The 26,782-nt window shown below is 41.9% G+C and overlaps 2 protein-coding genes across 2 annotated transcripts; both read left to right on the top strand.

Annotated features, from left to right (window-relative positions):
- The first annotated feature begins 7,739 nt into the window (after window positions 1-7,739).
- On the top strand, window positions 7,740-15,270 carry LOC104260503 (cytochrome P450 2K6). The gene is made up of 9 exons (XM_009816239.2): window positions 7,740-7,925; window positions 8,991-9,153; window positions 10,518-10,667; window positions 11,759-11,919; window positions 12,581-12,754; window positions 13,829-13,970; window positions 14,138-14,322; window positions 14,552-14,693; window positions 15,083-15,270. Exons 1-9 carry the CDS (start codon window positions 7,740-7,742, stop codon window positions 15,268-15,270), a joined length of 1,491 nt encoding a protein of 496 aa, XP_009814541.2.
- Window positions 15,271-17,888: 2,618 nt separating this feature from the next.
- LOC104260504 (cytochrome P450 2K1) lies at window positions 17,889-26,782 on the top strand. Its single transcript, XM_009816240.1, has 9 exons — window positions 17,889-18,074; window positions 19,855-20,017; window positions 21,150-21,299; window positions 21,592-21,752; window positions 22,589-22,762; window positions 23,370-23,511; window positions 24,214-24,398; window positions 24,604-24,745; window positions 26,595-26,782. Exons 1-9 carry the CDS (start codon window positions 17,889-17,891, stop codon window positions 26,780-26,782), a joined length of 1,491 nt encoding a protein of 496 aa, XP_009814542.1.

Genomic DNA, 26,782 nt, shown 5'->3' with positions numbered 1-26,782 from the left:
AGGGCAAAGCACAGAATATAGTGATTGATGAGGTATACTAAGTGGCAATACGAGTATAAAGATTCTGTGTTAATAGATTTATTGAAAGGGAGAAGAAAGTGAAATGGTGAAAAATTTCATTATTGGCATACATTTATTTAGACTGTTTCAAGGAGACAATAAGGCAATTGAGTAGGAGCTATGAAAAACATTAATATGTCTTATTATGTCCAACAGTAATAAGTGGATACTAACACTGTTAATGTCAATAGATATAAACTGAACTAAATGCTAGCTCCAAGAAAAAGCGTGAGTTGTTAGGAACTGATCAGAAACCAGCTATGTTCAACCTACGGAAGACTCAGTGGAGAACTTCTGTGTGGCGAGTTGCTACCTTTTAAGTTACTGCCTCCTAAAACAAGAGAAAGTGGAAAGAAGAAAATTGAAGCTAAATTAAGGTAAATTAACTCCACCTGGGAAGTGATGATAATGGCTGCTCAATTAAGAGAGACAAAAATCGAGGTATCTGAAGGAACTCTAGGAGATGACAGCTGGGAGCAGAGTCACGCATCTGTGTCTATCTACATGGGGTAATCCATTGAGAGGCAATGGATGGGAGATGAAAATCTAACAGAAAGATCACAGTGTCTCTAAGCATTATTCAGACACAGAAAGCTACCACTGATGTCTCAGAAGGACAAGCTGCAGTGGATGAACTTTCAAGACTTTTTTATATTAGCATTTTATTTCAAGTGTTACTTATCAGATTTAAGGGGAAAACTCCTCTCATATAAAATAGCACAGATATTTTCAGTTCTGCTGATGTATTTTTCCTTGAAAAACTTTAGAAAGATACTAGACAGGGCTTTCCTACATGTTATATTAGCTGTATACTGCTATATATGTCAGATTTCTATGACTGAAAATACATTTGTTACAACACACTTTAGTTCAGATATGCTCTTTGGAAGATGTGCAATGACTGACTCTTTTCTACCTTGTTGGCTAGAAGACATCTTTTATCCTTTCAAAGTTTTCACACAATCATTTTTGTAAAAACTGAGAAGGCATTTAACAATGCAAATGCTGCATATGTAAAGATTTTAGAAGTATTTTGTGCGTAATTTACAAACACGAAGTATTGAAGTACTTGAAAAAGATTCCATATGTAGACAGAATTTAAAAATCTTATCGTGAATACATGAAGCTCACCCCTCAAAATCCTGCTTGGGGATTCAGAGGGTCTTTCATTCACCTACAGCTGTAAGGTAGTTTCGCTGATTGTGAATGTTGACCACAAACGAATACCTGAGTGAGAAAGTACGACTCACTGTGAGTAAATCTTTCAGAATGATGCCCTCAATAGTTATCTTTAGTTCTTTGAAACAAAAGGGGAAAAAATAAACTCTGCAGTTTTGTTCTCCAGTTCTCTGTATAATCTTTCCATAGTAACCCAGACCCTCATCCACTAAGTACTCATTTTTGTCCTCTGCCTTTTTTCAGAAGATTACTGCCGCAGAGAAATCAGTCCTTCAGGTTCTCTCAAAGAAGAGAGCAGGGAAATGGATCCCTTTACATAGAGCTTTATTCCACCTAACCTAGCTATCATTCTCAGGAAATTCTTTGTTTCCTTTTTGACAAAGAAGGACCCTAGAAGTAGGGCCTGTAGCGATAGGATGAGGGGCCTGTAGCGATAGGACAAGGGGTAATGGTTTTAAACTAAAAGAGGGGAGATTCAGACTAGATATAAGGAAGTATTTTTTTACACTGAGAGTGGTAAAACCCTGGCACAGGTTGCCCAAAGAGGTGGCAGATGCCTCATCCCTGGAAACATTCCGGGTCAGGCTGGACGGGGCTCTGAGCAACCTGATCTAGTTGAAGATGTCCCTGCTCGTTGCAGGGCGTTGGACTAGATGACCTTTAAAGGTCCCTTCCTGCCCAAACCATTCTATGATTCTATGATTCTAAGTCTAGCTTAGCCTGGGAAACTATATTTCAGATGTCTGAAACCATGTGAGGAGTATATGACTTTAACAACTGGAAGAGTGATTACAAATGCATCTGTGAAAAACATTTTGATAGGTCCGTTCTGATGTTCACAATACTTAAAAACTAACAAATAATACAGAAAAAGCATTAGGACAATTAAAAATGTAAGAAGCATGTGTTGTAAAAACATCAAACAAGAAACAGGACTGTAAGTGATCATTTGAACAACGTTGTGCAGCCAGATGACTAAACCCTTATGTGAAGTTAAGCTAAATGAACAGGATGTGAGAAACTATAGACCATTATATGAGAAAATTGCTGGATGTGACAGGAAACACTCTAATAAGAATTACAGGTAACACCATGAAAAATGAAAATTAAGTTACATGAGAAACGGCCTAATAGCACAGATGATTGTAGGGGAGAATTGGGGACCTTCTGGGGAGCATAACCTTGAAAGGCCAGCAGTGCCCCTGTAATCATAGCTGAAATACCAACCTCAGGTACAGATGTAGCAAATCTGAGACCAAACAAAATTCAATTAGTAGTAGGCACAGATGGGAAAGGCGAAGAAATAGGAAAAGGGACAATGAGGCATGCAACAAAAACTCAATGAGGGCTGTCTGGGGTATCTGTCAGACAGTCCTGAGACAGATCACTGTAGCCCAGAGCAAGACAATAAATCAAATCTCTTGTTTTTATCATCCATATATGTTTGATTTCCTCCTGTGGTCTCCACCCTGCTATGGTGGGGCCTGCTGATCATGCACAACCCAAAATTCATTCATTCCCTATAGCCCGAAGCCTTAGACAAGTGACTCAGCTCGAGATAGATGAATCCAGGCCTTATGGTTTGACCATCCTATATGAAAAGACTGAACACAGAATTTTCCCAGCATATTTCAGACTTTTTCCAGCATGTTTCAGACTGCTCTTCACCCTGGAGAGACTCTCTCTATGCAACAGACGGTGCACAAAGATGTCTGTGATGGTGTCATCACGAAATGAAATACAGCAGTTGTTGGCTTTCTGGATAACCTTTGTTTAATCAGAGCTTTAAAAATTACTTTCTTTCAATGTGACTGTGCCCTCGAGGTGTATGATTTGTTTTTCCTAAGGTTCTTTACCCTAATCACTCACCTCCATGCTTCAGATGTCAGTGGCATTCGGTTCTCTGTCTTAGGGTATTTTCTTTGGTTGGTTTTTTCCAAACTAATTAAGGCTTTGAATACCCTGAGTCAGTAGAGCTTCTTTTGTATATAGTTAAAACTCCTGTGTAATATGTTACTGGGCACTATGGAGAGGTGTCCAGCCTTACAGAAGGTTAAAATGTTTTTTAAGAACACTTTTGCTCGTCAACGAGGGAGCCATACACTGTCAGGAAAGGAACGCAAGGAGTTAAACGAGACACAGGGTGGAGGATGAGCTTTGAGGATGGGACTGAAAAGTAAACCAAAGTTAAAGCACAACTACTCTAACTTTAAGGTTCACGATGACTAGCATTTCTTTTCTTTCTCATGGAAGACTGCCAATGTTTTGTCCTCTCCAATAACCACTGAACACTCTGTCTTACCTTTGTTCTGACTTTGACTTGTTTTTACATAAAAAAGCTTAACTAAGGAGGTTTTTTTAAAGTGAGTAAAAACTCATTCAGTATCAACATTTATTAAGCTGTGCATAAAAATATCTGAAAAAGAGGAGTTAAATGGCAGCAACTGTGTGTAACTGTCAACTTGAAAAGAGATTCTACCACCAGGATGCTGAAAGCTTTTTCTTAGATAACTGTCATGCTTGGAAGAAACCTTAGAAGACTGTATTTTCAAATTAGTAGCATTTTGGAGGTTATGTAAGCCATCTTTTAAAAGATATTTTCTGTATCCACTCCTAATCAGAAAACAGATCTCTTTCTCTGTAAGGGTTAAACTGACAGAAGCCACTGGGATTGGTGGTTTTCTAAGTGAAAACTTCAAATTTAATGTTTCTAATGCAGTGTATATCTTTTTTCCTTTTTTTTTTTTTTTGAAAGAGATTCAATACAGTTAGATTAAATTTTAATGAAATTAAACAAAGCAGTTGGACTTAAAGAAATAAAACTTTTGTCTTATTATTTCCTCTTGTTAGCAATTATTTCTTATTTAAACTAACCAAAGGTCTTATTGACACTCAAAGCTTATTGACACTCAGCCCTTTTCCAACACACCAGTAGATGATCGTAACTCTGAAGACTGTCTTACAGATATTCAGTACTACCTCTCTCAGAGCAATATCTTTGTATTTCACTACTGAAAGGCAAATTTATTTTAAAGCCATTTACTGAACATTTGCCTACAAAATTCCTTTTAACCTTTGTATTAAAACCTGTTGCTGATTAAACGCATTAATTGAATGATCAGATGATCAATTGTATTTGTTTGTTATTTCTTGGGGACATACAGTCTTCTTGCTCTCTCACTGGGATCAACGTGTTAACAAAGTATGTACGGTGAGGCTCGTGCCTAAAGAGAGCTCTTCCTCTTCTTCACAAGCCTCCTGCAGAAGTTCACCTTTCACTTTCCCCTAGGAGTTTCCATCTCAGACCTGGACCTCTTCCCCTCCATCGGGTTTTTCATCCACTCAAAGCCTTATAAGGTCTACACTATACCACCTTCCTAGAGCTTTTCTCAGATGTATTTCTGACTCAGAAACAAAAAATGTATACATTCAGTACAACATATATTAACAGTCCACTGCCACATACGTATCCCTACACCTATGCATCTTCTCATCAAGCAAACAGGCCAGGGATCAGGTTCTGGTACTGCACAGATCACATACCCGCTCAACGACACTTTCTCCTCCCTGACCCCCAAGGCAGACCTTGGTTCTTTGCACATTCCTCCAAATACAGACACACACACAGAGATGCACACAAGTACTAGTACAACCTACTGCAAGAAAATGATAGATATTGTCCCGGTTCAGAACTACTGTGCAAACACATTGAAGAGTACCGGAGGAAATACGATACTTGGAACTAAGAACTAATTTACTTCAGAATAGTATGCATAGTAATGAGATCCACTGAACTCTTAAAAAAAAACAAACCCAACTTTCCCACTTTAGGATGAAACTGCCTCCACCATTGTCTTCAAAAATGCAAAGATGCTTGCTTTATTGTGAGTGACATAGCTAATGTGATCAGATGCCCCAGTTTTCCAGCAAATTTGGCCAATGACCCCTATGTCTGTATCCAGTTTGGGTATTTTTTCTTGAGTTCATGTTAGGTGAGTAGAATTGGGACAGTGAAAAGAATGACTCTTGCTCTACTAAGAGCAAGAGATGACTAAGCACCACAAGAATCTTCTCCTGTTCCTAAAAGAACCTCCAAGTTCTCCTTATGCATCATGTAAAACACCATAGAGCAAAGAAGTATTTCACTATCATAAACTTAAAAAACACTTCAGAAACAACTCATCTCATTCAAGACGTGTTTCTAGAGACATTGCCTGTCAGACCTTGGAGGAGCCACGAATATTGGCCCAAAGCAGGATCTTGAATCTCCACATCAAAATAAGGCCAAGGGGAAATGTTGCCAAGCAGGGAAGAAACGCTCACAGCCTGTCACTCACGTCTGTGACAATCTCACCCTGCTCGGCTCACTCACTACCTGCCAGCACCTGCCAGAGACCTGCTGGAGGAAATCAGCAGGACTGAGCAGGCAAGGGCAATGGGGTGAGAGGGGCTGTCTCCTTCTCCCACGGCATTGCAAGAGATGCCCCCAGTTCCCACAGTGTCCTTCCAATAACCTAGAGATCCTTGTACAGGCAGGTAAATGCTGTGCTTGTTCTGAAACTCTGCACAGACCTAACCCTGGACCCATCTCTTGGGAAACGACTCAGAATTGTCGCTTCCTTTTGTATCTCAGGAGTCAGTATCTGACTCATTCTTTGTTAATCGTTAAATCCCAGATATAGGTGGAAAGAATTACATTCTCAGTGCCTTTTTACCTCCTTTGGGGAGGTGGAGTAGCAACAGGCCAACTGGCACACAGCTGGACATAGGCCCTGGACTTTTTCCAGGACACCTTCCAGGTAGGTGAGATGTCCTGATCTTTCCTCCAGAGACCCTGGGGGCAGCATCAGACTTGGGGCAAGCTGGTACAAAAGCAAGCTTGCTCTAGCTTCTCTTCCAGGCTCCCAGCCAGGTGCCCATACTCTCTTTCTCTAGGTTTTCGCACCTCCATCCCCTGGGGGGGCTGACTCCTGTGTTGTGGGGGCTGTGTTGTGCCTTGTTGTTGTTGTGTGGTGGTTGGCTTGCGTGGGTTGGTTTTTTTTTTTTTGTTTTTTGGTTTTTTTTTTCAGGTTGGACTTGATGATCTTACAGGTCTTTTCCAACCGTAGTGATTCTGTGATTCTGTGATTCTGTGACTCCTCTCCTATGCCTTTGTTCATGACTCTGCAGGGATCCTGATGCTATAAAGAGTCAGGGACAAGGGGGTCTGCCTGGGCATCTCACCTCACACAGCCTTCATGTTCTCACCTCAAGGTCATGTACAATTTAGTTCTCTACACTTCTACTGGAAAGCTCTTCCAAACACTGTTCTGAAGGCTGCAGCTCATCTTCTCTGGTCGGTCTCAATGAAAGCCCTGGAAGGTTTCTTCTCCATGGCTGCTTCTTTTAACACCTCCTTCTCTGCTGCTCACTCTCTTAGACTCTAAGACACACAAGTCAGACTGTACCTCAGCCCTCTTTCCTCAACCAACAGAGGCCATATTTTCTCATTTTCCCCTCAGCTTTGACTCCCATTCAGAAATAATGATGCAAGCTCTTCTCTCCACCTCTCTTCCTGAAAAGGTTACAGCTGCATGTCAAAGGCAATTGCCACAGATGAAGATACCCTACTGTACAACTGGCTCTAGGTTGTCCTGTTTGAGCAGCAGTGTTGGACCAGATGACCTCCAGAGCTCCCTTCCAGCCTCAACCATTATGTCAAAATCAGGAACATGTAACTCAGGGATTATCTGACCAGTTTCAGCTTCTGGTTTTGGAAGAGAAAGTGCCCCCTGCCCTCTATTCACTTTAAAGGAAGCTGAGGTGATCAGATCAATACAGACCTCACCATTTGGCCAGATCAGTCTAACCCTACATTTCACTCTGCTTGAACTCCTGCTGGAACAAAGATGTGTGTGCTACAACAAATTATATAGCTAGCTCAGAGGAGCTTGGCATTGAGTTCTTCTCTTGAGTACTTCTGATCAATGCAGCTTTCCACTATAGGACCCACAGTGTATCAAGGCCATAAATCCACATTCATGTTACTCAAAAGGAATCTTCAGCACTGTCTCAGATCCCTTGTCAGCTGAGCTTCTGCTCTTGTCAAGACCTGGCATCCTCAACATCTTCCGTAGAGAGAGAAGAGAAAGCCTGAGCAACCCATGGAACCTCTTCCTTCTTCTCCCAACTCTTCCCACTCTCAAAGTTCAAGGAAGTGTTTGGGTTGCTGTTTCTAAATTGGACTTATGCCCACAGACATCTCTGCCAACGCACGGGACCAGTTTAGACGTCATCCATTAACCAATAACCATCATAGGGTAAAGTGAGCGCACATGGTGGTGAGAGTGCCTAGTAGGGATTCTCCAAGGGTAAAACATTTCTACCATTTCTTAGAGGTGAAGCTCATATCTCTGTATGTGTAGAAGCACTGTTAATGCTTGAAACTCTTAACTTCTGACAGGAGATTGCACTCTTTGCCTGATTTTTCATCTTCTCAGCTAAGCCTTTGCTGAAAGACAATGGATTGGGTGAATCTCGTTCCTGCAGGGTTACTGTTTATACTCATTCTCCTGCTGATACTGAAAATACAACATGTCTGGAAAAGCCACGCAAAAGGGAACTTCCCCCCAGGACCCAGGCCTTTACCCATCATTGGAAATCTGCACATCATGGATCTGAAGAGACCTTACCTGACAATGCTAGAGGTAACTTCTGTTGTTTCTTTTCTTAGAGCTCTCTGTCTAAGGCACTCACTGACCCCCCAAAAGGGATACAATTTTTTCTCTGGACAGGTAGATGCAAATTCAACAGAATTAATTATCTGCAGTAACTGCTTTTCCTATCACTGATAGGACACTGATATTGTGTCAGTGCAGGGGAACTGAACTCCAGCCACATCAAGAGAATTGACCTATTTCTCTAGAACACAGGAAATTCTGGGGTTCTCCAGACAAGGGTAACTAGAAGAGAGCGGCCCTACAATTCCTACAGGAACTTCCACCAGAGGCTGCTGAAACATTAGTGAGGAGACCAGACCTTTCTGGAGGCTGTTTGGTGGACTCAGCCATTACGGAACTGACAGAAAACAGCTTCTTGATCCTATGCCTTCATCCTCACCATGAAGGAGGAACTTTCCTAGTTTCCCAAAGCAAAGTAGGAAACAAATAAACACTGCTTAATTTTTCATATCTGGTGGCAGTAAACTCCAGGACTTCAGGGAAGATGGTGTGTTACAGTCAGATAGTGTATGATTTTTGGGGTCCTCTCACTGCAATACTCCTCAAAGCCATGAACAGGAAACCTAAGGGTTCCAGACAGTTCCTGTGCCCTGATGTACTACCACCTTGAAAACTGGTCTCCTTCTGGGTTAGGGAACATATCCCCTATGAGTTCACAGCTTCTCAATCAAAAGTTAACTACAGAATCCGTGTAGTGGACACAGTTACCTCAAAACTCAAAATGAAGCCATTCTTACCATGTTTTCCTGGATTTCATTCCCATGTGAGCCATGCAGTCTATTCCTGCCTGGTTGTGGCTGCAGCTCTTGTACCTTGCCACTAAAGGCAATAACTCCAGATGCACCTAAAGGCATAACTCCAGACTATTTAAGAGTTGTTACTCACAATTCCAGCTGATATGTACCTCCCCAGATTTGTACACCAGGAACTGAACAGGTTTTGCCATGATTACTGAGAAATTCACTTTCCGTTTGTATTCTTTTATTGTCTTCTTTTATTATCTTCTTTTATTGTCCCCTTTCATCCCACTAGTTATCCAAAACATATGGCCCAGTCTTCAGCATTCAGATGGGACTAAGGAAAATGGTGGTGCTATCAGGATATGACACAGTGAAGGAGGCTCTGGTGAACCAGGCAGATGCATTTTCAGGGAGACCTAAAATACCAGTCATTGGAAAAAGAGGAAAAGAAAATGGTGAGTGTGCTGTTCAGTTCCCCATACATCTGCCTTCTGCAAAGAACGGTGAGACTTTCTCCATGGACAGGAGAATGCAGAACCTCTCACTTTGTTTTGCTAAACATGTGAGGCAATGGAAACGAGGAGGAAATTGAACAGTGTGTGGTGATATCCATCGGGGATAAGGAGAGATGACACTCTTAATTACACATAAACGTGTAATTTAGAGGTCTGAAACTGCAGCTGAGTCTTCCCTTAGAGGTGACATGTTGAGGAGCTGACATAGGGGCATCTCCTGATCTCTTCCCACAAAGGCCACCCCTGCAGCCACCCAGCTACCAAAACCTGGCCACATACATAAACCCAATACAAGCTGGCAGAGAAGTGTCTATTACATCAGCAGCACTGTCTCCAAATACTCCTTGTGAGATTGATATTACTGAATGCTTATTTTAGATTTTTTAGTTCAATTTACATTTGAGAATAAATCTCTCTTTAAGAGAGAATAAACAATAATCCAAGCCTTAAGTTTGCTTCCCCAGAGGGAGCTCACTCTTGCTCTGAGTTCTTCTGGTGCAGATTTCACCCTCCACAAGTGTTAGACCCTAAACCTGATCTTTCAATTCCCATAAATATTGATGGGACAGATGGAAGTAGGGACATAAGAGATTGTCTTCTCCAGACAGGAAAGCAAGGGTGAGCACATTTGTATCTTGTGACCAGCACTGAGTAACCAATGTATTGTTAAGTGCCAACATATCTGCAAATGTTTTATTTCCTCACTGGGGACAGTTTCTTGAACAAGACTCTAAACAAGAATAAGAGAGCAAGGTGCAAGGAGCATGAACAGCAGCACCAGCTTGACTGAAATTTTCTCTGCAGATGCCACTGAGAATTCTCTGCTGATTTTCTAGTGTATAGGAGGGTGGGATTACCCCCACCAAGTGGGGAGATCTTCCAAACAGATGCCCGTATTTGAAGTTTCATTTACTCTCTACAGTCTATGTAAGAACACAGGCACTCTTGAGAGAGGATGCATCTCACCTAAGGGAGACATCTAAGGTTAATGAGCAAACTCATCATCCCAGGTGATGTCCCAGAGGCACAAATCCAACTCTCTGTTCTAAACAAAGCTGAACAAAAGCCTTCATGTCTCAGGGCACATCAGACGCCTCATGAACTCAGAACAATGGCTGCTTCCTGCAGAGCTTTCTCCTGACATATCTTTCCTGTCTTATTTCATTCCACGTGGGGACACAACATGTCTTGAGGGCTTGACAGGTTTCATGCCAGCACTTGTCTTTACCAGGATTCAGGGTAGATGAGGAATCTTTGCTCTCATGATGAAATTTCTATTTATGTATTTTCATTTTCCATTTCAGGAGTTATATTTTCTGATGGAGAAAACTGGAAAGTGATGCGAAGATTTACTCTTGCAACGTTGCGAGACTTTGGAATGGGCAAGAAAGCCATAGAGGATCGTGTTGTAGAAGAGTATGGATGCCTGGCAGACATCATTGAGGCACAGAAAGGTGGGGGGAATCTTACCTTCATAACACTCTGATTTTCCTCAAGCCTCCTACAAAAATGCCAAGGGTCAAGGAAGAAGAGTCTCTGAACTCTTTCAGAGATCTAGCTTTCTCCAACATCCATGCTCTGAGGAGTTTATACAAGCTGTCTGTCTCTGTCTCTCTACCTGGCAATTGCCTGACATGCAAATGAAGAACATTCATTGAGGCATTGGCAGTCAAACATGGAGTCAGACATCAAACAGCACATCTGAGAAGAGTAATTTGTTCCTCTATGTGCAGCATCTTTGATTGATTTAGTGGCATTGGGAGAGCAGAAGGCTATTGCAAGGACTTGCCTGCCTATACTAAAAAATTGATTGTCCCTAAAGTCACTTGTCTGGGAAACCCCTTCCAACAGGAGGCAGAACATCCAGTTACACATTTTGCCAGCATCATCCAAGATTATTTCTCACTAGGCTCAGTTACCAACAGCAGGACTTCAGTAGGTAGCTCTTTCAACCAAGCAGACTTGGGATAAAACCAGATTTCTATATCATCATTCTAGTTGAGGCTTCAAGTCCTCATCTTGAACCCCTGAAAGCACGAGCTGTATCCAGCTGCAAAGGGGATGCACCAGAGGGATCTAGAAGCTGTAGAAGTGAGAGCCCCAGCAGGAAAGATTGAGTGATCAAGGGCTACTGAGTTAGGCAATTGGACCTAGAGGGCCTAAAGGGACACAGTCCAACTCTCATAGTGGGGATAACTGACAGCCCGGGATGGCACCGATGGGGGAAGTGGCAATGCTGAGTTTCCCTTATACCAGGAAACTTTAAGATCATGTATGCCCAAACAGAGCAGCCTGGAAAAAGGCCACAAAGACCCAGGGCCTCAACAGTCTTGGAGAAAATGGAGGGGAGCACAAAAGACTTGCATTCAGTCTCTGGTCTGTTGAAATGCTGTCAGGGATGTGCAAACCCTGAGATGGGGGAGCCCTTTCCTCCTGCCAGGTCTGCGCCTATCATGTCTCAGACTTCACTAAGCCTCTGCATGCTACTTTAATTAATTAGAATAACTATTGACTTTGTTGTTTGCACCACCTTTTCCCATGCTAGGAAAGCCCCTTGAGATGACTCTGATGATGAATGCTGCTATTGCTAATGTCATCGTATCCATATTGCTTGGAAAGCGATATGACTATGAAGACCCCACATTCAAAAGGCTCCTGTCATTGGTGAATGAAAATTTCAGAGTTATTGGAACTCCATCAGTTTCGGTAATTCATGCTGTTTGAATATTGCTCTTCAAAAGCATGATTATACAGTGGTATATAATGCTGATCATTGCAACACATTTGTCTGTGCATGACAAATGAATCCTGAAATGGTAGAAAGTGGACCTCTGATGCTATTTATGGATTTCTCTTAGTAGCATAGCCTGGGAAATTATAAGTTCCTCCTTTCATGAAGAATTGAACAGCATGTAATACAATACAAGGATTGTGTCCCCTAGCAATAGAAGTTGGTCATTATTCCCCATCTCCCATTACAAACAAGGTCAAAATCAGTGTGGGAATGCCTATAACTGCCTCTAACTACCTCTTAAACTTGAGACTCCCAATTCTAACCAGTGTGGAGAGGGAGGGATGAATTCTATAGGAGTGGAGAGGTAGGAAATTGTGTGAAGGACATATGCATAAACATGGGATTTCTAGGCCATAATCAACTAGTGTGATTAATATTCAGTGTAAGAGGGGATAAATTTTAACCATTTTACACAGTTGGCCAGGGACAAAGGAGGACAAAGGAATGTATTGCATGATGAGTATAAGACTATACACCATTTTATGTAAGAGCTTTTCTTAATATATGCTGTTGAACTGTGATACATCTGCTTAACATCTGGGTTTTTTTCCTCACTATCTCTGCATCTTGCAGTTGTACAACATGTTCCCAGTCCTTGGATTCCTCCTGAAGGACCACAACATTTTTATTAAGAATGTAAAAGAAATCAATGCTTTTATCAAGGTGACTTTCATAGAACATCTCAAAGCCCTAGACAGAAACAACCAGAGGAGCTTCATTGACACTTTCCTTGTGAGACAACAAGAGGTAATTGAATCCTAGCAGCTTCTTCAAATCTCACTTTCTTTTCAAGGTTTGGTAGATAAACAAATGTTCTTCAGTAGGGAACTAGTATGTGCAAAAGTCCTACCAAACACTGTGGTCGGACTAAAAGACTGTGCAGTCATTTCAGCTAGGAGATAAATTGATCACAGACAAGCATCTGTTATGTGTCCCCAGTAATATATCAGGAAAACACAAAACACTATTTCAGCAAGCAAAGTGTGAGAAGCTGTCATTACCTGTAGTTTAAAATCCCTTTCTGTACCCCAGAATTTCTGACTCTTTCTTTAAATTCACATCCCCATTTGTAGAGACATACCCAGGGAAAGCTCTAGGCCCAGGACTCTTCGGTACATATTTCTCAGTTTCAGTTGCCAGCTCACACAAGATTTCACTTACGTGCTTCAACAAAACTCTAGTTTTACAGTTCTTGTAAAAATGTGGCAGTGTTGGTACCCAGCCCTCACCTCTATGTGGTATGGCCTCATGAGGTTTCAGCCCGTCTGCTATAGCAAAAGCATGGGTTGGCTGCTGGATTACAGGGGAACATGAACTACCCTTCTAGGCTCTCTTTTGATGCTAGTGGCAGGTAAAGGCGATATCATCATGGACCAGGTTCCTAGTACCTCTTGAGTTCGTGTCAAAACCCAGCCCTGACAGCAAATTTATTTTTCTTCCCAACAAATCTCATCCTGCAAGATGCTCTGCTCCATGACCCATGGGCAGAAAAACTCGGAAGTGAATGATTTAATCACATGGGTGGCCCCAGTGACTGCTCTTTCTTTTCCAAAACGTTCTTGTTATCACAGACATTATCCAAGCTGAAGACCCTTGTTGTCTTGAGCGTGTATTCTAGTGGGCAGCATGGGCAGTCCAAACACTCTATCTCAAGAGTCAGCTTAGAACATGTTTCTCAAGGCATGCCCTCAAATCCTTCTTATCCTTTACACTTAAGTCCTCCCTGAGGGCTGCATATGAAAGTTTTCCCCTGTTCTTCAATGAAAAAGTGCTTTCTTGAATCTTTAATCAGCAGATATTATTATTGTTTCATATCTCCAGGAGAAAGGAAAGGCCAATGGATACTTCCATAATGAAAACTTAACTGAGGTTGTGAGAAATCTTTTTGCAGCTGGCATGGAGACCACGTCCACCACTTTGCGCTGGGGCCTTCTGCTCATGATGAAATATCCTGAAATTCAGAGTAAGTGAAAACTAAGTAATCAGTGGCTTCCTTCTCATCAGGTCACCAAAAATGTGATTTCACATTTAGCAGGGCTGAACAAAAAGTGAATTCTTCACATTCCCCTGTTCCTATCAGGAGAAAGAGACATTCATGTGATCTATGTATGATCCCTATCCCTTTCACAGAAAAAGTCCAAGAAGAGATAGAGCGAGTGTTAGGGTCAAACCCCCCACGAATCGCGCATCGAACTCAAATGCCATATACAGATGCTGTTGTCCATGAAATTCAAAGGTTTGCTAATATCCTGCCGTTGAACTTGCCTCATGAAACTACTGCAGATGTGACCCTCAAAGGCTATTTCATTCCCAAGGTGAGGCAACTTCTGCACTACTTTTCTTCCCTCCGTCCCCAGTGTAACACATGTCCCTTTCAAGTCCTACCTGCATCCAAGGATGCTTGCTCACACTGGGGTTTTCACAGCTACTTTGGCAGGAGCTCCCCTGTTTAAGTGGGTGTTTTGAGCTCCAACACTCACCATCGCTCTGATGGTGACAGCAACACCATCCTCAGTGCAATAACTGCTCTGCCTTGGCTTACAGGGAACCTACATTGTCCCCTTACTGGCCTCTGTTCTGCGAGACAAATCCCAGTGGGAGAAACCAGACATCTTCTACCCTGAGCATTTCCTTGACTCTGAGGGGAAGTTTGTAAAGAAAGATGCTTTCATGCCTTTTTCAGCAGGTATCATTCATTTTGGTTTTAGGGCTCTGAGGGGAACTGATCATCTAAGATTCCTTTCCCATTGGAGCTGGCCTCTCAGACTCTTCCCAGAGGTCATCTCCTCTCCTCTCCTCTCCTCTCCTCTCCTCTCCTCTCCTCTCCTCTCCTCTCCTCTCCTCTCCTCTCCTCTCCTCTCCTCTCCTCTCCTCTCCTCTCCTCTCCTCTCCTCTCCTCTCCTCTCCTCTCCTCTCCTCTCCTCTCCTCTCCTCTCCTCTCCTCTCCTCTCCCCTCCTCTCCTCTCCCCTCCTCTCCTCTCCCCTCCTCTCCTCTCCCCTCCTCTCCTCTCCTCTCCTCTCCTCAAGAAGCAGCTCCCACTGACTTTCTTATGGCCATTCTGCATTTCGTTCCAGGGCGGAGGACCTGTGCTGGAGAAACTCTTGCCAAAATGGAGCTCTTCCTCTTCTTCACAAGCCTCCTGCAGAGGTTCACCTTCCACCCTCCTCCTGGAGTTTCTGTCTCAGACCTGGACCTCTCTCCCGCCATCGGGATCACTGTCCCCCCAGTGACTCATGAGGTCTGCGCAGTGCCACGTTCCTAAGGCTTTTCTTAGTCACCTCCTTTTCCCGAAACAGCCAAATGAAATGGCTGTGTCTCTAGTCCCACGTGGGAAGTTTGGTACCTCTGAAGCCAGTAGGTGATTTTTAGCCCAAGTGCACCTTGGCTCATAGCCGGAGGTGTCTCTCCCACCATTACAGCAGTCAGCAGTCCTGACTTCCAGCCATTCCTTGAAAGGGAAGGTGATGGTCATTGTGAGGATGAATCCCACGAGGAAGACAGCAAAGTCCATTTCATTCTGTCCTTCCCTACACCTCTGCTTCTTCCCCTCGATGAAAGAGGCCAGGGCCAGTCCCTGGGACAGACCTCAAAAGGTACTGCACTGGTCTACACAAACACACACAAAATTCCAAGGGCTTTCACCTTCCACACCTCCAGCACAGCTACATCCAAACTGCCTAGGGAAAATGGTCCATTACACAATTTATGCCCGCACCAGTGCCCTAAATGCACGCGCGCGCACACACACACACACAAAGAATTGTAACTGAACAGCTCAACCTGAGACGCTCAACCTGAGACACGGAAACGTCAGATGTTCACTTGATGCAGAACTGCAGTGCAGAGGCATAGAGGGCTCTCAGGTGACGCCATGTGGCTATACGCTGTCTGGAAGTTAAAATTAATTTAGTTTACTGCAGAATAATGTGCATATTAATGATAAAGATAAAAGCACAGAAAAATAAAAAGTCCTTCTCCATTTCAAATCAAACTGTTGCTCTTGTTGTCTTCAAGGTTGGAAAGATCTTCTCTCACACCTGAAATGGCTTCTGGGGATGCACCCTTGCCTGGAACAGACAGCCAGTGCTGTGCTCCCAGCAGGAACTAAGCAAACCAGTCCTTCTGTGGCACCTCTTAGGCCTCTCCAACTTCTTTCTATACACCCCTGCTATAGCTTTTTAGTCACAAGAACAAGTTGTCTTAATCACAAGAAGTCTTCTTAGACTTCACTAAGGCTTTTGACACTATCATCTACCATCAGATCCTCAGAGACAAGTTGTTGATGTATGGGCTGGATGAGCAGACAGTGTGGTGCATTGAAAACTTGCTGAAAAGCCAGGCCCAGAGGCTAGAGATCAGTGGTGTGAAGTCCAGTTGGAGGCCAGTAACTAGTGGGGTACCCCAGGGGTCAATACTGGGTCCAGTCCTGATTAATGTCTTCATTAATGAGCTAGGTGGTGGGGCAGAGTGTACCCTCAGCAAGTTTGCCAATGACACTAAACTGGGAGGGGTGGTGGATACACCAGAAGGTTGAGCCACCATCTAGAGGCACCTCAATAGGCTGGAGAAATGGGTTGACAGGAACCTGATGAAGTTCAACAAGGAGAAGTGCAAAATCCTGCACCTGAGGAGGACCAACCTCAGTCACCAGTACATGCAGGGGGCCACCCACCTGGAACGCAGCTTGATAGAAAAAGACCTGGGGGTCCTAGCAGACACCAAGCTGAACATGAGGCAACAATATACCATTGCCACAAAGAAGGCTATTGGTATCCTGGACTGCATTAGGAGGAGTTTTGCCAGCAGGTTGAGAGAGGTGATCCTTCCCCTCAACTCAGCACTGGTGAGGCCATGCCTGGAGCGCTGTGTCCAGTTCTGGGATCCCCAGTACAAAAGAGATTTGGACATACTGGAGAGAGTCCAGCAAAGGGCCACGAAGATGCTGAAGGTACTGGAGCATCTCTTATACGAGGAAACACTGAAAGAGCTGGGACTGTTTAGCCTCGAGAAGTCTCAGGGGGTTCTTATCAGTATGTATAAACACCTGGAGGAAGGGTACAAAGAAGACAGAGCCAGGCTCTTTTCAGTGGTCTCCAGTGATAGGAATAGAGGCCATGGGCACAAACTAAACCACAGGAGGTTCCCTGTGAACATCAGGAAATTCTTTCTTTCTGTGAGAGTGACTAAGCACTGGCACAGGTTGCCCAGGGAGGTTGTGGAGTCTCCCTCCTTGGAGATATTCAAAAGCTGTCTGGACATAGTCTAAGGCAACTGGCTCTCGGTGGCCCTGCTTGAGCAGGGGGGTTGGACCAGGCGACTTCCAGAGGTCCTTTCCAACCTCAACCATTCTGTGATTCTGTGATTTTAAATTCCCAATGAATTCAGTGGAAGCAAAGTTATGCCAGTTCCTAAGCGCTTTAAAAAAAAATCAATCTCTGTGCACTAATCACTTGGGTACTGGCATTCTGATTTCAGTTCTCAGGGTATCAAGGCTGTGCCTGTACTGATGACGAAAATATAACTAATCAGTAACCTGAAAAGCATGCAGAATTCATGACTTTTATACCAAACACCAGGTTGATGACCTGTGGTTCTCCATGTTCTTGGACTTTGTTTGGACAGTGAGCTACACGCTCATCCAGTCACACAAGCTTGGCTAGTAAACATTTACCTGCCTCTGTACTGTACTGAGGATTCATTATCAAGCACAGCAAGGGGAACAAAACCAGTCACCAATCGCAAGGAAAACATACCTTTCACTGGGAATGAGGTTTATGGACTAGCGGAAGCGTCTCGCACAGGAAATTTTTGCAGGAGGACAGAGATCCAAATCCACATTTTCTCTTTTCTCTTCTGTAGCAAATACTTGGCTGAGTAGAGATGGACTGGAGCAGCTGCACTTCCATTGGTTTAGTGTTCATCCTGACTTTTCTAACCATTTTGAAAATGGGAGGTTTCTGGAATAACCACTGGAAAAAGAATTTTCCCCCAGGACCAAGAGCATTACCTATTATTGGAAATCTGCATTTGTTTGATTTGAAGAGACCCTACAGGACTTATTTACAGGTAGTCATTGTCTTTTCTATTGGTCCCATAATTGCATATATCACCAAGCTCCATAGTCCAAGATATCAGAGAGTTTCCCCTATTGCACCCGACGTGGTGCATCCACAGATGACCCTTAGCAAGGGACAGGAGACTGTTGTTTGAGCAGAAAACTTTGAAAGCAGCAAGATTTGTTCTTTACTGTAATACTTTCCTCATGCAACTTCATGCATTAATAACAAGTGCTCACCTTAATTTTGTGGTAATTTTGAGAAAAAGGTAATTGAATAAGGAGTGGTTTTGACATGTGGTATAACTCCCTCCACCTTCCACTGATTGATGTGTCTGGGGTTGTGACTGCAGCTTCCTGCCTTCAATGATTTAGCAATCCTTCTCATCTCCCTTTCCTCCTTTCTTCCCCAAAAGCTGAAGATAACTATATACTTTTAATATTCAGGGCCAACAGTTGCTAAAATATACAGCAAAGATCTAACCAAATCAAAGGAATAAATCTTTCGGTTTTCTTCTAGTGCTTTATTTACCTAGTTTATTTGTAGGACTTTCCCGATTTTGAGTCAGAAGGCTTCTATGAACCTGCTCTTTGCTTAGAGTTTTTTCTACTTAGAAATTGAAATTACATGTCCTCCTTGCTGATGATTTTAAAACAGATCTTTGCACCTACATATCTGTATGTATGCCACATCTACAAATTAAAAGACTGCTCAGATGCAGCATCTGGAAAATCACTGTAGCTATCCAACGCAGCCTAGTTGTATTGGCAAAAGCAAGCACCATCTCTTTTCAGGCCAACAGAACCAACATGTCTCTGGTGTAATCCAGTGAACCCATTCTAATGGAGGAGGTTGGTTCTCTGACTTGAGCTTAGGTCAAGGTTTAATATTGACACATATTTAGAGTGTAAATGCAACTGGAGAAGATACGCTCACCCTGAGCATCACCACTGCAAGCACTGGAAAGTCCTTACTGGAGAACACCCTTTGAAAAGATCATACTCTGCCACAGCTACAGCAGTCTGAGATAACAGTATCACCATCAAAGAAGCTACTCTTAATTCAGACACGTGTTGCTGCTGCTGTGTTATTTCCTATAGTTGGCTGGACTTGCTTACCAGTTGCTGAACATTTTGCATATCAATGCTAAATAGTTGCCTTGTGTTTCTCTGTGCAAACGCACTAGAAAATAAGTGCAGTCAAGGAAAACCTCCTCCTGTTATCAGGAGAATCAGGAACATTGAGTTACATGAAAATAAATCTGCCTTTACAAGCTAAAAAGGTACCAGCTTAGGCCAAATGTTGTCTCTGAGACAGATTCATGGTGGATGTAGTCATATATAAAAAGTGAGAATCTTCATGCTAGATGCTCGCCTAGAAACACACTGGGTTTTTATACAATAATGGTAGCAAAGCTTTGAACAGGTTTAGCCTGTAAACAAAAGAAACACAAAAAATTTAATTTAGTCAAAAATTTAATTTAGAGGGGTTCCCGAGGGAAGACAGAGCTGTCGGCACAGTCCTTGACTGACATGGGGTTTCAGCTATTAACACTTCTGCTCAGTTCAGCACAATGGGACTCCACTCCTGACTGAGCCATTTAGTCATTAGCCATCATAATGTCTGGCACATTCACGTTATTTAAATCAATTCTCTTTCTCTGTACTTAGGAAAACATTTAACATTTTAGTAACTTAGAGGCAGGACAGGAAAATAAGCAGCACTGAAAGGGTGGTGAATTTCTTTGTAAGCTGTAAAAGCTGTAAATCACTGTTATCTTCTCCTGACAGCTGTCAAAAGTATATGGTCCAGTCTTCAGTGTTCAGATGGGGCAAAGGAAAATAGTAGTGATTTCTGGGTATGACACAGTGAAGGAAGCTCTCGTAAACCAGGCAGATGCATTTGCAGAGAGACCTAAAATCCCAATCTTTGACGATTTGACCAGAGGAAACGGTAAGTTGGTTTTATTTTTCCTTATCAGCTTGACTTATTCAAAAAGCTTTTTCCTACAGACAAAGCAGGAGCTGGCACATCACTTTGGATCAGAGACCATATAAGGCATTGGAAATAGAGAGCAATTTCATAGACTTCAGTGCATTTATTCAAATTTGAAGCTACTGACAGTGACAACAAAACAGCCGTAACTCTAACAATAACTACAGCAACAGATAATGGGTAGTGTCACACTTTCAGGATCTAGAACAGGAGCATGCATGCCAGGGAAGGCATTTCTAGCTCTCATGATATGGTTCTGGACTTCTGTTGTTTTGGGCTTATCACAGAAACTCCTTTTCCTGAAATGAGTATTATACCGCTGCTTCTCATTTCAAGTGGTGAATGGTGCTTTTAAAATCTGAATGTGACAACAGAATGGAACACATACAGAAATGGGGATTTATTTTAATAAGGGAAATACTCTATACTGAACATGGTTTCCAAATAAGAATTTCACAGCCAAACTTCATTCTAATTTTGCATGAGAGTTTCATACTTACATCTCCAAAGACGCTTGGACAAATTCAGGAATAATTCTGCAAACATTTCAACAGTTGCATCTTTTGATCACATTATTGCATGAAAGCTTTCTTTACACTTTATTTTTTCCCTTGAAAAAATATAACTAAAGTCATTAGTTACATGGTGTAACAATATCAGCAAAAAAAATGATGGGGGAGGTTTTAAGATGCTACCTAAATTTTAAAGACATTTGTGCCTAGTCAGGTTTCTCCTGCAATCATCAGAGCCATGAGATCTCAATTCAGTTCTGCTTCCAAAGTATGATGATCAGCAGTTTGAACTTGAATTGCCAATGCCCTCTTTCTTTCAGTGACAAGTGTCTCTCAGAGATACATATTCTTCTTAAGATTTGATTAAATACCTCTTAAATAGTTTATCTTCCTTTTTTTGTGTGTGCAATAAACCTATTGTTGAGGCCTGAAAATACTTAAGGGAAAGTTGTTTTTTTCCTCAGCCAGATGTAATTTAGCTTGTTTTAAAAGTGACTGCTACTAAATATATACATTTTTTGTCTACCAATTAGTTATTTAACATCTTCTGCCACCTTGAAATGTTCTCTTCGTGTCAGGGATTGTTTTTGCTCATGGTCAAAACTGGAAGGTGATGCGAAGATTTACTCTCACAACCTTACGAGACTTTGGAATGGGAAAAAGGGCCATTGAGGACCGCATTGTGGAGGAGTACGGGTATCTGGCAGACACCATTGGGTCACAGGAAGGTGGGTAGATGATTCATTCTTCAAACCTCTGAAGTTTTGTTCAAGTACCCAGAGGCTTGCCAGTAACCTTCTCAAGTTCAGACCTTTTTAAGAAATGTACTTCAGGCTGAATCAATTTGATGAATTTGGCTCCTCTGGCATTTTTGTGTCTTGGCATGGTATTCTAACATTGAATAATAAACAATAATAGCAATCAATCATAACAAATAAATAACAATAATTAGTATTAAATTTACATTTACAAATTACATCTCCTGCCACAATGTAATATGTTCTTTTGTACATTATATAGGAAAGCCCTTTGACGCCAGTAAAATAATTAATGCAGCAGTTGCTAACATAATTGTGTCAATATTACTTGGAAAACGATTTGACTACAAAGACTCCAGATTTGTGAGACTTCTACATTTGACCAATGAAAGCATGAGGCTTGCTGGGAAAACTTCGGTTACGGTAATGATAAACATTTTTCTGTTGCTGTTCCACTGGATGCCATAGGAACATAGTAATACTGGTAGTCAGCTGTTTCTATTAAAAAGAAAAATCTGAGACTCTGAGAGATGATAGGTTTACAAGCACTTTCTGGGGCAAAACAAAGCTTGAGAGACAGTCTGGGAATCTTGAAGCCAACAATCAAACCCCCAGTCTCTCAAAAACATACTTAAGTGATAGTTGGAAGAGTGCTATATCTGGACTGAAAAAATCAGACCGCATAGTGCATGAACAGCAAGCTCAGCACTCCCCAAAAATACGGTTCACATGTATAAAGTGACCAGGCACAACAGTACACTCTCAGAACATGGGGCAGGGAGAAGCTGTACAGTATGTGCTCTACCTACACAAGGAGCCCTGATACAAAATCTATTTTCCCATGTTTCTAGTACACTGAAATGTCTCAATGAGTAACAAATACTCTCTGATACTCACAGGCAATGCTGCCACACACGAGATTCACTTCTGTTCCTTTAGGCTTTGAAACAGAAAAAAAAAATCAGTGGAAGAGCTGGCTAAAACAATAAAAAAAGTTGCTGGTGGCAAGTTGCAGGTGTTTGAGGCTGACATCTACACTACTCCTGCAAAACGGTAATTTGGGACTGAGAGTTTTCCATGTATTCAGTGGTCCTTGATGGATTTTCTACCATGACTTCATCCAGTCACTTTTTCGTGTTCTAAAGAACAAAATATTAATGTTAAATCTTTGTCTTTGTATCTGCAAAATGGGCACAATATTATTAATTTGTTTCTGTAGGTTTTTCAGACCTCTGGCCTAACATTGTTCACTCTTGCAGATATACAACATCTTCCCAAACCTTGGATTCCTCCTAAGGGCTAACAAGACTCTTCTCCAAAACAGAGATGAATTCCATGCTTATGTAAAAGTTACTTTTGTAGAACATCTCAAAACCTTGGACAAAAATGATCAAAGAAGTTTTATTGACGCTTTCCTGGTTAAACAGCAGGAGGTGACTGAATCTTTTATCATTTATTCCAACTTTTATGGTTATATGAAGACATTTACAATTTCCTTTCAGTCCTTATAATTATAGCTATATTTCTTTAGGGAATCTATCTTTGACAAAACATGTATAACAAACTGGTTGGGTTGAATAGATATTTCACTATGTTGCAGTTCCAACCCCGTTTAAGCAGCAAACATTTATCCTTATTTATGCTCTTCTTCAGACTGTATCAATATATTTAGAGAGGCTGCATCTTTTTATCTGCTCTCTCTGTTGTCCTAGCCCTTCCGGCTCTTTCAAAAACATAATGCATTACAGAACAAAAGCGCTACCTGGGCTTTACTGGGATCCTTATTTGGGGTCTCTGATATATCTGGGTAACCTTTTTTATAGAGAAACCAGCTCTCTTTGCAGCTGGCCCCAGTAAATGATGCAAAACATAAAACCTATGTCAACACTCTTCTCCAGTACAAGCCCAAAGCTCTTCTTTGTCTTTCACACTTTTTTAAAGTACAGGATTTATTTCTTAGTAAATGTTTAGCTACGTAAATTGCATTTTCACATGGAAAGCTTTAAGTTTTCATCCTTTTATCTCAACCACTTCTTTCAGGAGAAATCCACTACGAATGGGTATTTCCATAATGGCAACTTGCTAAGCTTGGTGAGCAATTTGTTTACTGCTGGTGTTGAGACAATTTCTACCACACTAAACTGGAGCCTTCTGCTGATGATGAAGTACCCTGAAATTCAGAGTAAGTGGGTTTATGACAGATGTTGTTACACTCAGTGCATTAGGAACTGAACAGGAACCTGGAGGGTCAGCACAGCTATACTAAGTTACAAAAAGCCAAGATTTCCAGCTAATTATTGTCAAGGTATCGCTGTGCCCTGTGTTTCAGACCCAGTAAGAGGCACACTAGTCAGCCTACCAGTAGATTATAAACAGAGTTCATATGGGCCAGGTCCCTTCCTCAGTAAAATCTCATTAATCAAAAAAAAGAGAGCTGTCCTCTGTTGGCCAATGAAATTCTTCCAGGTTTGCCTCAGAAACAGGCTGTTGATAAACCAAAGGCCTGTGCAGATGTTAAATGGACTGTACCGAGGCTTTAAATACCTGAGAAGATTCAGGGAATTGCTCTTTGTCTGACATCTCCATTCCAGTTTAGGGTAGTTAGGAGTCAAGGGGGGTTTTTGAGACACCTCTTGGTCAGAGCAAGAAACTTTAGGCAGAAGAGAGGGCAGAAAAATACAAGTCTTCAAGTTTCTTATTGGTAAAGAAATAATCAGACACTGTAGTTCTGTCCACCTCCCATTATTTCTGAAAGGAAAAAAAAGACTTTGGGAGAATTTATGGTTTTCACTCAAAGTCTTTTATACTTTACATCAGTAAAGCACAGTATGTCTCAGGGATGAATGAGTCCTTGTCTCTTTCTTATAGTTGATTCTTTCCTCAGGAAAGGTCCAAGAAGAGATAGAGCAAGTGATAGGGTCAAACTCCCCACGGATTGAGCATCGAACTCAGATGCCATATACGGATGCTGTCATCCATGAAATTCAGAGGTTTGCTAATATCCTGCCATTGGATTTGCCTCATGAGACTGCTGCAGATGTCACTCTAAAAGGCTATTTCATTCCCAAGGTGAGATGCCTACAGGATTGCTTCTTTTAGCATTTCTTCTTTCTCAAACCTGATTAATGTGATAAACATGAACTCTCTAATGAAGTCACATAACAGCAGTCAGAATAATCTCTTTCTCCAGGCTGACAATCTTGAAGTCTTATTACCATTACTGCCACTACAATATTTGTAGTCCATGGATTAATTCCATTGTCTTATTTTGCAGGGAACCTACATCATCCCCTTACTGACCTCTGTCCTGCAAGACAAATCGCAGTGGGAGAAACCAGACATGTTCTATCCTGAGCATTTTCTTGACGCCAACGGAAAATTTGTGAAGAAAGATGCTTTCATGCCTTTTTCAGCAGGTGCCCTCTCTTTTCCATTTATTGCTGTTGCCAGTACAGATCTTAGACAAGAACTACTTGTACCAGTGTTTTTCTGTTACTGAAGCCTGGCCTCCACACTGTCTTTTTCTTGGGACCATTTCACAACCCATTATTTCACAGATTTCTCAGGACACACCTCTGATAAGACAGAGTACTCACAAATGTCTGCTAATTACTCCAGCCTCTGGATGTTATTGATTTCTCAGTTAGTATTCAATGGTTATAAACGAGAATTTGTAGTGCCTTGTTAAATATGAGGGAGGTTTTCAGCAAATTCCATGATGGTTTAGAAAACACATTTCTGAATTACAACCTGTAGCCCACAACTGCTCCATGGCCTGGGCTTCTTTGTCTGACTCTTACCACACCCAGCCGCATTGTCAATGACCACACAAAGCACACAGGAAAGGTGGTTTCTGTGCCTTTCCTGGGGAACCATGTTTCATTTTTAGTGTCCCTTTTGAAAAGTCATGAATAATGTTGGCTGGGATCAAGACTTCATACACTGTGCCAACAAAGTAAAGGTTGGACTTGATGATCTTACAGGTCTTTTCCAACCTTAGTGATTCTGTGATTCTATGAACAATGAGGAGTTGCTTTATATAAAAACCCCAATTCTGTGTAAAATCGAAGGACAGAAAGGGGTTGCCTTTTGACGCTTCCACAGAGCATGACATTCACCTAAGCTTACACACCTGCACCATTTGCCAAAACATGGGAGATTCTGACCCCTAAAATGACTGCTCCTTCTCTGGCATTTCTCCTGCTTTGCAGGCTCTGTCATTGCTCAATTAAGTTCCTATAGTCAGTCTCTGGCTAACTTGTCTACCACATCCACAACACACTGCATTTTTTATAGACCCTATTTGTGTACTTTTAATTCTGCGTGATATTTCAATAAGGATTTTTCTTGTCATACTCACCATCCAACATATAGTAAATATTCTTTTTCATAGAAGGACTTATGATACTTCCAATTCACAGGCCTTCTTTTTCAGATTTAAGCCTAGATGTCCTAGTTGAAAGCACATCCAGGGAGCGTCAGGTCTGGGCATTCCTTGGAGGGCTTATTTCATAGCACGGCCATGCAATAGCTCTTCATTTTCCACTTTCTGTCATACAAGGGAGTTAAAATCAAATCTTACTTCAGGTTTTTGTTAGTTCTGGCCTTGAATCACCATGCTCTAATTAAGGCAGTTTACAAGCTGATGAATTTGACCAGGGCTGAGAAAAATATATATTCACAGCACTTTTGAAGAAAACCTTATATTAGGGGCTCCATAGAATATATCCACCACCTTTCTCCTCAGTCCCACTCTAGCCAGCATTTGTGAGTCTCCAAGATCTTTTCTGCCAAATTTTAATATAAAAAATTGCCTGTGACTAGACTAATAGTGCTAAAGTCTAGACTAAACCAGCCGAAGTTGGTCTGGGATCCAAAAATTGAACCACGTAGAGGAAAAATCTGAAAATGAAGAAAAATACAGATTTTACTGAAAACTGGAATTAAGGAATTCAGATTGAATTTCCTTACATTTCTCCCCAAATGCAAGCGTTTAGACAAAGGAAAAGAAAAAAAATCACCAGGTGGCTTTGTTATCATACCTGTGAAGACCAAGTATCCTCTCTCTCAGATGATTCTTGTACTCAATAGACTTTTAAGAGCTACTGTGTTCTGTATTCATAGCTAGGATATGACATTTCAAGTGTTCTGGATTCCCACTGATCTTCCTCAGAATAAGAGCTGCTCAGAGGTTTTTATTTATTCCAACTATTGAAGAAGCAGCTCCCACTGACTCTCTTATGGACGTTCTGCATTTCGTTCCAGGGCGGAGGATCTGCGCCGGTGAGACTCTTGCCAAAATGGAGCTCTTCCTCTTCTTCACCAGTCTCCTGCAGAGGTTCAGCTTTCACCCTCCCCCTGGAGTTTCTATCTCAGACCTGGACCTCAGCCCTGCTATTTCGTTTAACGTCATCCCCAAACCCTATAAAATGTGTGCTGTAACACGTTCCTAG

Source organism: Gavia stellata, chromosome 2, assembly GCF_030936135.1.
Source record: "Gavia stellata isolate bGavSte3 chromosome 2, bGavSte3.hap2, whole genome shotgun sequence".
Taxonomy (NCBI): Eukaryota; Metazoa; Chordata; class Aves; order Gaviiformes; family Gaviidae; genus Gavia; species Gavia stellata.
This window is presented reverse-complemented; position numbering and strand designations above follow the sequence as displayed.